The sequence below is a fragment of the Echeneis naucrates genome, chromosome 15 (assembly GCF_900963305.1).
Source record: "Echeneis naucrates chromosome 15, fEcheNa1.1, whole genome shotgun sequence".
In the NCBI taxonomy this organism is placed as follows: domain Eukaryota; kingdom Metazoa; phylum Chordata; class Actinopteri; order Carangiformes; family Echeneidae; genus Echeneis; species Echeneis naucrates.
The window spans coordinates 22,071,460-22,086,829 of record NC_042525.1 but is presented as its reverse complement, the minus strand read 5'-3'; the positions used below and the strand labels follow the sequence as shown (position 1 = coordinate 22,086,829).

Here is a 15,370-nt window from a genome sequence, read left to right as displayed (position 1 = left end):
ATGGCAGCATGGCGGCACAGGGGTTAGCACTGTGGCCTCACATCAAGAAGGTTGTGGGTTTGGTTCCTGGCCTGGGGCCTTTCTGTGTAGAGTTTGCATGCTCTCCCACCGTTCAGACGTCATCTTTGGGTTAATTGGTGACTCTAAATTGCCCGTAGGTCTGAGTGAGCGTGGTTGTTTGCCTGAACAGGGGTGAGGTGTGTTCATGTGTTTGAGGACCTCCTGATTGATGGAAGCTGATATTTTAAATGACTTTGGAAAAAATCGTTTTCATTTCTACCAAACATGTTTCATCTTCGAAGCATTTAAAATGAAGGTAACTTTGACATTTGAAACTAGAGACACACACACACACACACAACAAAGCAGTCTGCTTCCTTTTAAAAGCATTTTAATGGCTTTTTGCACATATGTAACAGAGACAGGGAAAGTCTACGGGTGCAGATCCAACTAGCAGTGACCCCGGTCCACATCACACTGACTACCTCACCTACAAACCCTTGTTGCGCCCACCCACTCCCATCGTGGCATCATTGATTGTGCAATATGAAGAAATATCTCATTACTATGGTTACAGTGACGGAGGAATGCACACTATATTTAACAAGTCACCAGAGAAGGTAGGAAAAAAAAAGAAGGAAAAAAACAAAAAACAAACCAAACCGAAACAAATGGAAACCACTTCAGGACCAGAGGCAGAATGAAAAGTTATTCAGTTACTTTAGCCACTAAGTGTCCCCACCAGACCAGCCCAACCACAAGGGCTAGAAAAACAGATTTTACATTTCTGGGCTTATTCCACCTGTTTTGCTTCCACGTTTCTTGGCAACTACTAAAGATCATTAATGACAAAATTAAAAGTTGGCAAAAAACAAATTCAGGCTTCAGGCAGGTTTAAAGAGCCAAGCATGGATTTGTATCACATTTAGTTGAGAGAAAAAAAAAATAAATAAAAAAATAATTGTCAAACAGGCAAACCCCCGATTGTTCAGATCAGTTGAAATGTGAGTGCACACTGAAGGTGCCACTTAATCCCCCAAAGCTGCTCACTTATGAAGGACACTTTGACATTAGGAGAGGCCATCGGGTCAAATAATAAAATGAAGCGAGTGTGTGTTTGGGCACATACAGTTTTCAAATGGCCACACCTAAACCGTGCAAATGAAAAAAATAAAAAATAAAAAATAAAACAAACAAACAAACAAAAAAAACCCCCCCAAAAAACCAAACATGCATCAGTGAAGCTATGCAGACAGAATGATCTCAAAACACTGATAAAAGGCAAAGGTTTGGTCTAAAAAGTGTGGTCCGCCTTAAAACCTGTCTCTGCACACTCCTTGATCTTCATTTGCACATTGATTATGGTGCTGAAGTCACCTTTTAATTTTGTCATTAAAAACCCTCGACAGAAACCAAGTAACTCAGTGCGTTTCACTGTGAGGCCACTGGTGCCTAAAGTCTAAAATCCGAAAAAATGGAATGCTGAAGCCAACAAGCAAGCGACCGTTATTATGCAACACTACTCACTTTCAGTAAATGCTTTTTTAAAGAGCCGACCTGTTCACTTCACAGTAACGCTTAAATTGATTCTGTATTTTAAAGCACATCTATGTCTCCATACTTGTCAGACTAAATAAACCTTAGAGATATCATAATTGTGGATCAGAAAATAGGCCTACATACTGGAGGAAACAAAAATAACCAAGGGCAGAAGTAAATGTTTCAAAAAATGTAAAGAGAGTAGAAAATAAACCTTACTGATGCATTAAGAAACATTCTTACTGGTCTTAGTTATTTATCCCCCACCGGGCTGAGTGATGCTGGCCCAGCGGCTCCTTCATTCAGATGTATTAAGTTTACATATTGTTAAGTTTTCAGGTAAAGAAGTTATACTCAAAGAAAGCTTATTATGGTTGGTAGGTCTCATTAGTCGTAGTAATATTAATAGGTGAAATTAAACACAGGTTCATTTTAACAGTTTGTTATACACAAGTTATACATACAGTTCAAAGCACTGCAGGGTAATGCTCCAAAGTACACCTGCTTTCTGTGATTGTGCAGGAATCAGACAGCACCCAAAAGTAACAGAGCTCCACCATGATTAGTTACTGACTAGTTACAGTGAATTCAGTGCCCAAAAAGTGTCCTGTTTGTTCTCTGCTCTCTGCAACATGATTCTGTTTGTCCCTGTAACACAATACGGCTGCAGCTTCAGAGCTTTACCCCGCCGTGGTCTGTTTCCCCACTATGGAGGGATACACGTCATCTTGCAAAGACAAGGCCTCGCAAAAAACTGAGGATGGAACCTAACAGGAACTACCTACAACTTCCCCAAAAAACAGAGGGAAAAAGAAAGACCCCAAAACAAAACAAAGAAAAAAAAAATACTGGGACGGCTGGGGAGCGTTAACACAACCCACAAAAGGCAGTAGTCAATGAAGAAGCTGGGTGATGAGGAAGCAAACAGCAGGAAATAGAAAACACAAATAATAGTAATAAGAATTAATAAAATGGAATATTCTGGGACCTCCTCTACATCTAGTTGTTGTTCATTGGCAAACTCAGGTTTTATTTTTACGACAGCAGCTGCCTGAAGCTTTGCAGACCCCCCTTTATTTATTTTTTTATTCAATCAGATCTTTTTTTTTTATATTATTTTTGCTCCTTATCTTAAAAAAACTGAACACAGGACACAGGTGGTATGTTGGAGCTGTACTGTACTGTAGCTCTGAGCCAGACCGGAAGGTTGATAGGCACAGAGTGGAGAGTTTTGGCTCGGAGCTTGCATGCTGGAGTCACGCCTTGAGAGAAGAGGATGGAGAAAGAGAAGAAAGGAAAAGGAACAGCGGCTGTTTGGGATTTTTTTTTTTTTTTTGAGAGCGCAAAGTGTGAATCAACTGCTGGATGCTGTGGGAATGGTCCACGTCAGTGGATGATACTAAATGCTAATAAAAACTGGTTGTCCCGCTTGAATCACATAGTTATAATAGGACATTAAACACTATGTGGCAACAGTTTGATTAAATGCAGTTCCTTTAAAGGTTAAATTTACATGTTCAACAATTATTCTGATTCTTAGTTACGACAGCATCAGTTGCTATGAGCAGACTAAATCATAAAATGTGTCAGCTAACTTCTTCAACAAATAATTCACCAAAGATCAATCAATGAGGAGGAGCAACCCCAAACAGCACCAGAGGGAAAAGGGCGAGGAGGAGGAAGGAGGAGCATCTATTTCTTCTTGCTGAACAGACTGAAGCGCTTTTCCTTGTCCTTCTCCCGTTTGCCTGGGCTGGACTCGGCCGTTGCCGAGGCGACAGATGCCGGCAGCGTCTGAGCACGTGCAGCCGGAGCTGGTGTGCTATGGCTGCTGGGCGTGACCTCCGACCTTTCTCCTGCCACAGCGGCTGAAATGGCTGAGATCCACGTATTCATCTCCTCCTGGAGGACAAAGAGAGAGAGGTGTCAGCTGGAAGCACATCTAAACCGGGAATTACCTTTAATTTAGTGCTGGAAACAAACAACCAAGGGCTCTTAGTTCTTAAAATCAGAAATATATCTTTTTCATTCTAGATACATATACATTATACTCAGTCACAAACCATACAGTAGTGTGTAGTAATAGTGACTACATGCTAAATCCTGCTGGGAGAAAACAGTTTTAACTTATGGCTCTGTGTGTTTGTATCTCTGCTTGTAAAACGGTAACGATGGTAAGTGGAGTAGCAAATGTACATAAATACATACATTTACATTTAAATGTTAATAACCTAAACAAATGAATAAAGGACATTTTTATAATAATAAAATAAACTACCACAAAGGAACAAAAAATTATGGCATTAAAAACATAATTCACAAACTATTATTGGCAAATAAGATAACATGAAGAAAGACTTTTTTTTTTTTTTTTACTCACATCATCTTTGGCTTGGAAGAGATACTCATTGCCATCAGTGATCCTATGGAAGAAACATTTAATAATCAGTGACAGTTCACAATGAAGCAGGCAAATCTGAATGACGACGAGACACAGACCTCAAGTGATATCAAATATATATTCGTCTGTTGGCAGTGAAAGCTGGTGATGCGCCTGTTTGCAATGAGGTGATGGACGTACAGAGTGCTGTCACTGTATCACTGTGAGAGTGGAGGGATTTTTTGGGTTTCTTTAAATAATTCTAGAGACTATAGTCTATACCAGAGGGGTATTCCAGGTAGGAGGTTCAACAACCTCTACAAAGTTTATCCCTGAACTCTGAGATGGGAAACTAACCCTCTCTGAGTATGTTCACATTGAGTTGCATGCATAACCTCTATAAAAAGCCATCATCAATGGAGCCCCGATACCACGAGTCACCATGACAACCGAGTAAAAAGGATCCAGTTATTTCACCCCGATGGAGTTGGAGGTCTGAATGCAGGCCGATGGAGAGTATGAACATGTTTCACCGTAAATGTAACACCGCTGCAGCAGAGAAGGAGCAACAGCATGAGAAGAAATTACTACCCAAGTCAATGCGGAAGTTTGAAAGTACTATTCCATTGATTTCACAATTAACCGTAAGAGATCGCAGCTTACAGTTATAAATAGGAATAAAATCTTATTTTCATTTAGGTGGAATTAGGGAGACGTGTACTGGGAAGCAGTTAAAAATTAAATATAAAAACATCATTCAAAAAGGTAAGGGATATTTTAGCTGGGCTATGATCGTACCTCACTTTGATTTTATTTTTTTTAATTGATTTAAGCTATTAAACAAAGTAAATATTAATTCAGAGTGAGATTAATATTTGAGTTCTACATAGCCAACAGAAAGAAGGCAGATGCCCAAAAAACGGATGGAGGGCTGCCATCACCTCTGACAGCGGCTGAGGAGGAGCCAAAACCGGGAACGATCGTGGGGAAGCTCTACTGAGCCCCCCAGGACACAAGTACAACTTATATTTATAACACTTCCTTTCATTTTTCTTCTTTCTTCTTTTATTCTGAAACATCGCAGGAGGAGGAGGATGATGACGAAGAAGAAACGCTGTCTGCTGCCACAGGGAGAGCAGCAGAATGTATATCATTTAAAATAATAGAATATATCATTTCTAAATCCAGTTCCTTTTCTCACAGCTCTACACACTGTTGCCTTTGCAACACTCTGCATCACTGATGTTGTCAAGAAAACTCCAAAAACCTGCAAAAAAATTTTGCGCTATGCATAAAATTTGCTGTGATGTCCACGGTGTGTGAGGCTGGTGATGTATGGCATGAGAATGTATGGCGTGAGAATGTTTTTGAGATAAATGATACCGTCGGATGAAAAGTGGTAGCGTTCAAACAGATACTCCTCTGGAAACGCCAGGACATCTAATCTCGGTCGGACGATTTTCTGGCCACGAAGGACATTTCAAATTAGTCGGCCTTAGACATCAATGGGATTGGGAATGAATGGGCAATCCATGTCCAACAGTGGTCTTTGTGTGGGAGGAGACAGGTAGAAACTCAGGGTTTCTGCTCACAAAGTCTGTGAACGTCATCATCTTAGGTTAACACACATAACCTGCTTTCTGGAATACCCCTCAGCTCTTTATGTAAAGTGCTTTGAAGTAACTCTGTTATAATTTTGTGCTGTATCAACAAATTTGATTTAATTTGAGTAGACTCTTTTTCATCAGAGCTAAACACATTAGCTCTGATGAAGCATGGCAACACATTTCCTTTTGACTAACTGTGCCACTCTCCAACCGATCAGTTTGCACAGCGATCATGCTGAAATCAGCTTTCATTTTCACTGTTGCCTGGGAGCCATCATCACCCTTACACTCACTTCAGTTTGAAGACGTGTTTCTTCTTCTTGTAATCAAGTGCCACCTCACAGATGGCGTCTTTGAGGCTGATGGGAATCTCGCTGTGGTAGGGGATACCCTGACTGGCGCTCTTCTGGTCTTTATAGAAACCCATCTCTTGCTGATTGATCACACAGTACACGTTGTGCCACGACCTGCAAGGACACAGCAGCAGCCACAACCAGTTAACAACCAGCATCGTGCTGTAAAATAGACACTTTGACACGTTTTAGTCACTATACTCCTCTGCAGTCAGACAGTAATGACTCTTACCTGCTTGAAGCCTTCTTGTTATGCCCCTCCCACTCGTGTTTGCGGTGCAGGAAGCCCTCCAGCTGGGACGTGGGAGCGTCCTGCTGGGTTTTGGCTGGCAGTGTTGCCGCCTGGCTGGCTTTGCCCTTGCGCGAAGCACCAGGAGACCCCGCAGGGCTGGGCCCCGACACACCGTTCACTACCTCACCGCCGTCGACATTGTCCTGGAAACAGAGGAGAGAGAGTCAGAGCTGGGCTGTGGATGGAGGGGTGGGGTCAATCATCGCTTTCTCTCAGACACACAGAAGCTGCAGATCAGAGTTATCAGAGCTGCAGCATGCAGAGCAAAGCACAATCAGCTTACATACAACAACACTTGAATAAGGGACATTTGACACAATCCTGACAGCTAAACTTAAACTCACACATGAAAACAACAAAATCAGTCAATTTTACCACCATAAGGCTGTCAAGGATTATAATGCCAATACTCTTGAAAACTGTGTACAAGAGGAAGTGATGCATTAGAGCAAACAAGTCGTTTATATTTGAAGACTGTTTTAATACTGGTTCAATTTCAGCCACTCAATTGTTCCATTAACTGTCTAACTGTTGCAGCTGTGAGCTTTTCTGTAATAAGCATTCCACGAAATTAATTTCAACATCTGAGCAGCTCGCAAGAAGCTTCAACATATTAAATTAGGTAAAAACATAACTGCCGTGTTTTACATTTCAGGATTTCCAGGCAGGACCACACATTAAAAGGTCCATCCAGCAAATATAACAAACCTGCTGCTTTCCTGTGTCAGATATCTCTTTATATACCCAGTGTAAGTCAGCTTTGTGCAGCTTTGTGTTGTGCCCTTTTTCTTACGGGCATCCAGTAATGTTTAAAGTTACAAAATTCAAAGGTCCCACACAGGCTCAAAGTAGGCCTAAATCAATAATAATGATAATAATAATATTTAAATATTAATCCTGTGAACGTACAAAGGCTTCAGATACTGTATTCAGAAGGAAATTCTGAGCCTTAAAACCAGCTGTTAGGATTTCTATGTCCGTCTGGTATGATGGTAGGCATTAAAGGTCCATACACTCTGAGGGTAGGCCTCCATGTGGTCTTTGTTCATAGATCAGGTCTAGATTTTATATTAATACGGTGAAAGTATGAAAGCTCTCTGTACAGTTTATTAAAAAAAAATTATTTAAAACCAGCTCTTAGGACTTCTGGAACTTTGTGATGTCACAACAAAACAGTCACCACTGCCAGCCACGTCCCTGGCCTCACTCATTTGGAGCCACCATCCAACCATGATTGATTTGGTTTACATAATGTCTAACTGAAATCTGCTGTATGTCGTCAGCATCAATCAGAAACATTCAGTGAATCAGAGCAACCCTCTGATTGGCTGATTGTTTTACAGTGATCACTGACTCTCAGTGTAGTTTTACAACAACACCGGTTTTTAGTTCTAAAAAACACAAATATATGTTATGTATATCAACAAAATGTGGGACCTTTAAATCTGGGTCAAATCATTAATCACATGTCAAAGTTGAGTTTACTTGGACTGCTAAATCAAATTTATGTTGCTATTGTTCTACTTGAGTTTCTAATTAAATTTTTTCTATTTTTTATGAAACATTGTAACATTTAATTAGCCTGGCAATGGACACTGATAAGAAAGTCATCTGCATCGTAAATCAGAACAGATAGCCAATGCGGTCTGATCATGCAGATTGCAGGTTTTAGGCAGGCATATGAGATCATGACACCACTCCATCACACACAACACGGTGGACAGTGTGAGAAGAGACGAGGAGAGGGAGAAGCTAGCGAAGAGGAAAGAGGACACCATAACACACACACACACACACACACAAAATCTCAAACAATTATTCACAAAATTGCTTGGGACCCATTTCTGGGCATCATTATTGGTGAGGGGGGTTGCGATTGGCCTAGTATCAAAACAGATTTTATTTTTCCACACCATACCCACGCCAAACGGTTATTTATTACCCTGTCATTGAGCTCTTCAGGCTGGACGAAAGGCGGATGGCCTTTTGAGGACAATTCTGAGGCTGGACCAGTCCTGGGAGCTTTTACTGAAGAACTGCAAGACTTGGGCCCATCCTGGGAGCTTTTGCTTAGAGTTTGGTGAAACCTTGACCAAAAGCTTTAGCTGGAATCTTTAAGGGCTCAACTAAATCTGGGACCAATATATCTGAAATAATGAGGACTGGAAACCTCCAGAGAGCTCAAACACCAACAGTGATTGTAATTCTAAACCTAACCCTGGTTTTAAGCCGAGTCTTTGCTCCCCCTAGAAGTTTTGAGAAATACTGTTTATCAACCACTGAACTGTATGGAACTGTATGTTTGAGTGGAAAAATCCTGCTAATGTTAGCTACATTTATTTAATATTGATGCTTTTCAAATGCTGCTACATTTTCACATTAGGAATTGGCTTCATTACGACTGCAATTTATTTTTTCAGGACTTTGTCAGGAATTAAATTTTATTAATTTAGTATAACAGATAAGACTGTCAAAGCTGGAGCAAACACTGTCTGGATTCAACTAGATTTCAGGTCCAAACTGGTCTACTACTACTTGTTTCAGAATGGGACTGAATTTCTGCCAAATAAGCTGTCATTTGTTAACAGTTTGCCAACAGGTCATGATTCCCAATGAATTAGCTATATGGTCAGTGATCTGTCTGTTTGGTCAGAAGGATATGCTGTGTGTGAGCAGTAGACTGGTGTGATTTGTCCGTAGGTCTGAGTGTGAGTGGTTGTTGGTCTCTGTCTGTCTCTGTGTGTTGGCCCTGTGATGGACTGGCCACCTGTCCAGGGTGACCCCACCCTCGCCCAGTGTGAGCTAGGATTGGCTCCAGCACCCCCGTAAATGGAGAGGTGGTAGAAGATCAATGAATGAATGTTGATTGTTAAGGTTCAGTCAGTTTTGTCTAAAAAAGGATAGTAAAATTCTGTGAAGAATATATTTCGATACAGATGTAGACTCAAGTTTGATACCAAACAGCTGCACATAGAATTCGTGTTACTGTCCAAAACTGTAACATACTGAAAATATCTTGCGTAGGTACTAAAGCTACTTTCTCTCTTCTACTCCTTGAACCAAGAAAGGGGATAATATCTTACTAATTAACAAAAATATAAACCTATTAAAAGAAAGCCCCAGGATGAAAACTGGTGATGAACATGAGATGAAGAATTATTCGACTGACGTAAAATGCAACTGAAATGCTAATCATGACAGCATGCAACAGCAAAACTTCAACACCAACACTACACATAGACAAACTGATTGGTTCTGACAGGGTTTATTGGGGAATGTGTGTTGGTTAAGGAATGACTGTGGATGGACATGCATACCATGGAGGGAAATAAATAAATGATAACAGTGAATGTGGAAATACAGACTGATAATAATGATTAAACAAACTAGTCTCAAATAACTATTATAAGGCGTTGTTAAATGGAAGGATGGAGTAAACATACACACACACAGACGTGTAAATGAAAATAGGCTGCACACGGAATGGTTCTCAAGATGGAATAATTCATGGTCAACTTTAGCCCCAGTTTTATGCATCTCATGAGAAACTATGAGAAAGTTAGCCTTTGGAAAAGATAATTAACTTCCAAATACTTCCTGTTGTTCTGAATATTATACATAAAACTACCGTAATTTTCGGATTATAAGCCGCTACATTTTTCACAAGCTTTGAACCCTGCGGCTAATTAATGGATTTTTACGGGTAACGAGCTTCATGCCGCCAATACAGTTACAAATTTAGCATCAGATCAGACCAATGAAATTACCCAACAGGTCACATTGGACAAATGAAACTGTTTGAATTAAATTAAACGTACCCACACTAAATTCTTCAGATCAGTCATTTATTTTGTGCTTCATGCACACACCCTTATCATGGAAGACACACAAAGCAATGCATATAACGTAGCTTTCAAGTTAAAGTCGATCGATCTGGCGAAAAGGCAAAATCTTTCTGTGTAACATAATTCCTGCCATGTGCCATTTCCTCCCATATTTCCGACACCTGAGGCTTATAAACAAGTGTGGCCTAGATATGTACAAAACTGTTCTTTTGTCTCTTTAACTTTAGTGGGTGCGGCTTATATTCAGGCGCTCTATAGTCCGGAAATTACGGTAATATTATTTATGAAACAATATGAAAAAAATATTAATGAAACTGAAAATTAAAATATGCATTTGCGTGTAATGTATATACTATTTTTAAAGTGCAAAGAGAGTAAGAAAACACAGTGAGGAGCTGTGAAAGAAGAAATGTGTTCATCAATAACGTCTGGGGAGTAATGTTTTTGGTATGTGGTATGAAATCAGCCATTAGTCACATGTAAAGATGTATGTGCTGTTACATGGATGGTACATTACACTAAGTGCATGTTGAATGTGTGCTGACATAAATACTGCAGTCAATATGAAAATGGTGAAGATGGGCTCGGGGTTGCAGATGTAACTGGGACAGAGAAGAAAATTCATTTTATTATATAACTAGCTAAAATTAGTACTTTTTTTTAAGTACATTATTTTGCGTTGAGACAGATTGTAGTCTTAATATGTTTCAAAGAACTAATGAACAAATAAAATCCTCAAATGGAATTGTATCATTAAGTTTGTCAATGTGTATTCACACTCAACCTAAACTTTTAAGGTTAACATTTTTTATTTTTAGAAAAAAGAATTAAGATTCCCTTATCATGTATGAATCTATTTAAGAGAATTCACTGTTACATTGTTTAATAATTATTTTGATTGGTTGATGGTGCCTTTTTTTAATTAATTTATTTTTTGCCCACGTTTATATTTCACATCGCCTATTCATTTTACAGACTGTCTCAATATGCTGATAATGACAATTTCTATTAGAGTTAGAATATCGTCTACTAAAATCCCTACAAACCTTTTACAGATGAAAAGATTTAAAATTTGTGTGTGTGGCCGAGGAATAAATTTGGTTGTTCATGTTCAGGTGTTCATATTCCACAGGGTGAGCTTATAAATGATAACGTAAACTAACAGACACATTAAGAGTTCAGGGGAGATGATGACGGGTGTGTGGAGCTAAGAGAGACAGTGGGAAGGAGGGAGGAGGGGAAAGAAAAATGAGAGGAGGGAAGGATACAAGCATAGGTGTGGTTTTTCTGTATGTGTGTGTGTTTTGTTGTCCGTACATCAGCATTCATGTTCAATCATATCAACTAGGATTTCATATTTGTTTCCCTAAATGTCTCAAAAACATAAATGCTAACTACAGCTCTTCCTATGTTCTATTTTTAATTTGTATCCTTAAGCAAAATGAGTGTCTGTCTCCACCTGGATCATTTTGTCAGTGATCCTTCTTTAACCATTTATTTTAGGAGTTGTTTTAACATGTTTCAGATGGTGTGGGGACTTTTAACAAAGCCAAAGCAGGACATGAAACTGTGTTCAAAAAAATGAAATACGAAAGCGAGTTTCTAATAGATAAGAGCCAAAAACAGCTGCCTCCCAGAGCTGCCTCAGCTGAATGTTTAATCAGAAGTCTCTAAGCTGTATGAGATGTAACAGCCGAACCTCAAGATGCTGCTACATTGGGAAGCCAGCTAGAAAACGATACCCTTTGTGTCCTGCTGGTACTCTATGAGGGAGCTACCACAAGTTCAACAAGTCTATGTTTTGGAGGGAGTTAAAGAATGGTTCTACGTTGTAATACAAACATTACAGTACAGACATGCTTGGTCTCCTTACCCTCTCCTCAGCTTAAATATTCTTCCAGCAGCAACACGGATCATAAGTGAAAATATTTCCTTACTACTGCAAAAGGATCCAGGTGAACACAACAGCTTTATGTTACAACTGTGGAGAACTTCTTAAATTATTAGAGAAATATGGTGAAGGTACCATGGAACGCTTACACAGAACCTTTGTAATGATCACAATGTTGTCAGGTCATTATTGGTGCTACGCTGGGCATCATTTCACGCCGATGGGACTGATGGGCTCTCTAAATGTCTCCAAATGCAGCCTTTAATTCCCATCACTCCCACCGCCTGCTGTTCTTCTTTTCGTACAGGATAGTAAGATGGAAATTTTTGTTTAAAGTATACTAATATGTAAAAGCCAAGCTGCTTTCATTTTCAATTAAAGATAAAATGATACTGGTATGGCCTTTAAACTTAAACTAAACTAAACTGAATTAAATGTATTACACTTATAAGAGCTGATTAATGAGTGAGGAAGAATGCTGAAGACAAGCTACAAAGTAGTGCTGTGGAGACCCTAGGAGTGTGTGAGGAGCAGGGGTACAACAGATCGATTCTGATTCTGAGGTCAAAGGTTAAAGATCAAGGGTTAATGCTTTGTGAATTTTACAGTGATTTGTGTTACTGTGTGTATGTGGTTACAGTGTTTCCTGGATGTCTGTGTCAGGGTGCGGCTGTGGCCCTGCGGCTTTGCAGGGTGCTGCTGTATTTCTGGTAGGCAGGTGAGCGGTAACTAACCCTGGGAGACTCCTGATCAGACGGCAGCCCATTCTGAGACACTGGCTCACCCTCCCTGCAAACAAGAACATACACAAAGAGTTACACAAAGCGCTGGGAGCAAATCAATTTAGCCTCATTTTTACTAGTAACCGGAAGAACTGCTTGCTCAGATGTGGTCAGCCTTATCAACACCAAGGTCTCACACAGGTATAAACACACAGCAGCAGCAGCTGATTACAGATGGATTATTGATTCTGTAAGATGCTGCTAAAATGATTCACCTGCAGTAAAACATGATATATTGTTGAACTGATGTTCTGTGATGGATTGAAAGAACAGCTCAGCCTGTTTTTGGCAGGATTCATCAATTCTTCAACATGTCCCAACATGAGCTGGCACGTGAAACCACACATGCTTGTGGGCCTTCCCTGAATATGAGTGAGACCATCACCAGGGCCCAGAGTTGGGTCAAGGGCCCAGGCTCCGCAGGCCTGCCACCCTGTGTGTGGGGCACCACTCCCAGAGAACCTGTGGCAGCACCGAAAATCCTGATGCAAATGTTAATTCTGCCCACAACAAACAAGGCTAATGACCCAAAACTTAACTATAAAATAATTTATTGTGTGTCACAGAACCAAGACTTTACGTTCAAAATATTATAAAAGTTAGAGAGCAGAACATCTCAAATATGAGAACTAAAATCAGGAAATCAGATCACAAATTTTCTTCACTGTACTGCAGAAAAACAGAAAATAGTTGTAAACTCCCATTGATGCTGTTTACTGAATTCAGTCTCAAGATGTACAGATTGTCTCCACTTGGAACACAGAGCTCTATATCCATAGCATAAATGTTCCAATCTGACCAAACACACACAATTGAGACAGAGACACACACACTGACCTGGTCTGTGCTGCGGCTTCGACAGGCTGAGCCTCAGTGGGCGGGGGTTGTCTCATCCTCTCTTCTTCCTCTTGCCTTCTTCTCACTTCCAGTAACTCCATCTGAGAACAGACATGCTTTTCAGTACCTGAAACTTGGTCTCTTCCTGATCTGTGAGAGAATCAGTGTCTCCGTGCATGTCTCACTGTAGTCAGCCTCTCCAGCGCGGCGAAGCGTTCCTCCCAGGTGGCGGCCGACTTCTCAAAGGCCTCGTGGCGTTTGATAAGTTTCTCCACCTCGTCCACACTCTGGCCAATCTCCCTGCTGGACAGGTAAGGCTCCTGGCCCAGCAGCCATGCTTCAGCCACACCAGCATCCCGGGAGAACTGGTGCACCTCCAGCACTGAGCATGAGGAAACATTAATTCAGATTCATTCCTCTTCTTTTCCTTCTCATGAATAAACGACTTATGTTTGACCTACCCAGTCTTAGCCACTCCCATCTGTCTTCCCACTTGTCAATCATATCTTTCCTCTTGTCAGTCAACTGTAACAACTTTTCTTTAATCTGATCACAGAAAACACAGGAAAAAAAAAATCAAAATAAGATAAGAAAAACCTTGTTATCAGCTTCCTGCATCCACTAGACTGATAAAATAACAAATCAAGGTCTTTGTGTTTCTGGCAGTTCTTAACAATAGAAAATTATGAAACTGGAAAACTGTGCATTTGAGAAAAACATCTGAAATGTTTTGATCAAATTTAGAACTATGCTGTATCCCCAATCCATCCTCTGTTTTAGTTGCTGCTTGGTTGTATTTACTGCTGCTAATCAACTGCAGAGCAGACGATTCCTGTTTATAACTGATCACACAAGCTCAGACACACATGAACGGTCATGTGGACAAGAATAAGATCAAAAAACAAATTCACGTTAATACTCAGATGTCCAGCCGTTTGGCTTAGCATGAAAAGTGTGTGTAATATATATTATCAGATTTTAAGATGATCAGTGGATCGATGGGTATTCGGTTTAGACTCCTAGCACTTGGCTGTTCTGGTAACTACAGTCGCACCCACACCTCCTCTGAAGCATAGTGCTTCCTGGCCAGCAGGGCTTTGCCCAGCTCGATGCAGGCAGTGAAGCTGTCGTTGCGAGCGTCAATCTCTGCCTTGATGCCCTGGTGGTTGTTCATGAGCAGCTCCACCGATGACACGTCCCTAAAAACACAAACAAAAAAAATCTAATAACTGCAGCAGTGTGCGTCTGCAGTTATTATCCCCTGATTTAATAGAAAGTCCTGGATTGACATCTGCACCTAATGGGAAACAGCCACAATTATATTTTATTACATTTCTTTTTGTCTCAGCCAGCAAACAAACACACAAACCCCAATGGTGGAGGTATTTCCCAACGCAAAAATGTAATATGAAGGAATAAAAATATGTGTATTACATATCACTTCTACTTTATTTCTGCAGCAAAATTTAACCCAAAGCCTTTGCCACTTTATCTATACTCATAAATCTTAATGAAACCAACAGAAACATTTTATGACACTTGCTCTGGAGCAGTTGAAGTCAAGTCAAAGGGATTCATATAAAAGGAGGAGAGAAGGTGTCTGTGTCTGTTATTTCCAAATACTGATTCACACAGTGAGCAAACCAGACGATAACTAAGATCCTACTAAGATCTGTGTCCTACCTGGGCTTCTCCTGGGCCTCAATCAGGCGGATGACGTCCTCCATCCACAGCATCAGGTCCCGCACCATGCTGAAGAAGCGGAACTTGTCTCCAGTGTCAACAAGCTTCAGCCGCCGGCCCTCCACTGCCTCCAGGAGGTTCTTCCAGGCCTCCAGGACCTG

At 40.5% G+C, this 15,370-nt stretch overlaps 1 protein-coding gene across 4 annotated transcripts in view; it reads right to left on the bottom strand.

Moving 5' to 3' along the window:
- Positions 1 to 2,847: 2,847 nt before the first annotated feature.
- LOC115055881 (spectrin beta chain, non-erythrocytic 1-like) overlaps positions 2,848 to 15,370 on the bottom strand; it is a 115,320-nt gene continuing 102,797 nt past the window's right edge. Inside the window, exons 34-44 of one of the 4 annotated variants that reach the window (XM_029521938.1) lie at positions 15,210 to 15,367; positions 14,587 to 14,725; positions 13,988 to 14,072; positions 13,712 to 13,908; positions 13,498 to 13,627; positions 12,652 to 12,682; positions 8,905 to 8,930; positions 6,112 to 6,283; positions 5,820 to 5,993; positions 3,920 to 3,962; positions 2,848 to 3,441 (exon numbers count right to left, since the gene is read on the bottom strand). In XM_029521938.1, the coding sequence (XP_029377798.1) occupies positions 3,232 to 3,441; positions 3,920 to 3,962; positions 5,820 to 5,993; positions 6,112 to 6,283; positions 8,905 to 8,930; positions 12,652 to 12,682; positions 13,498 to 13,627; positions 13,712 to 13,908; positions 13,988 to 14,072; positions 14,587 to 14,725; positions 15,210 to 15,367 (1,365 nt within the window). In that variant the 3' untranslated portion in view covers positions 2,848 to 3,231. Of the gene's footprint in view, positions 3,442 to 3,919; positions 3,963 to 5,819; positions 5,994 to 6,111; positions 6,315 to 8,904; positions 8,931 to 10,343; positions 11,224 to 12,641; positions 12,697 to 13,497; positions 13,628 to 13,711; positions 13,909 to 13,987; positions 14,073 to 14,586; positions 14,726 to 15,209; positions 15,368 to 15,370 lie in introns of those variants that run through there. The other 3 variants (XM_029521937.1, XM_029521939.1, XM_029521940.1) reach the window with 3 other exon arrangements.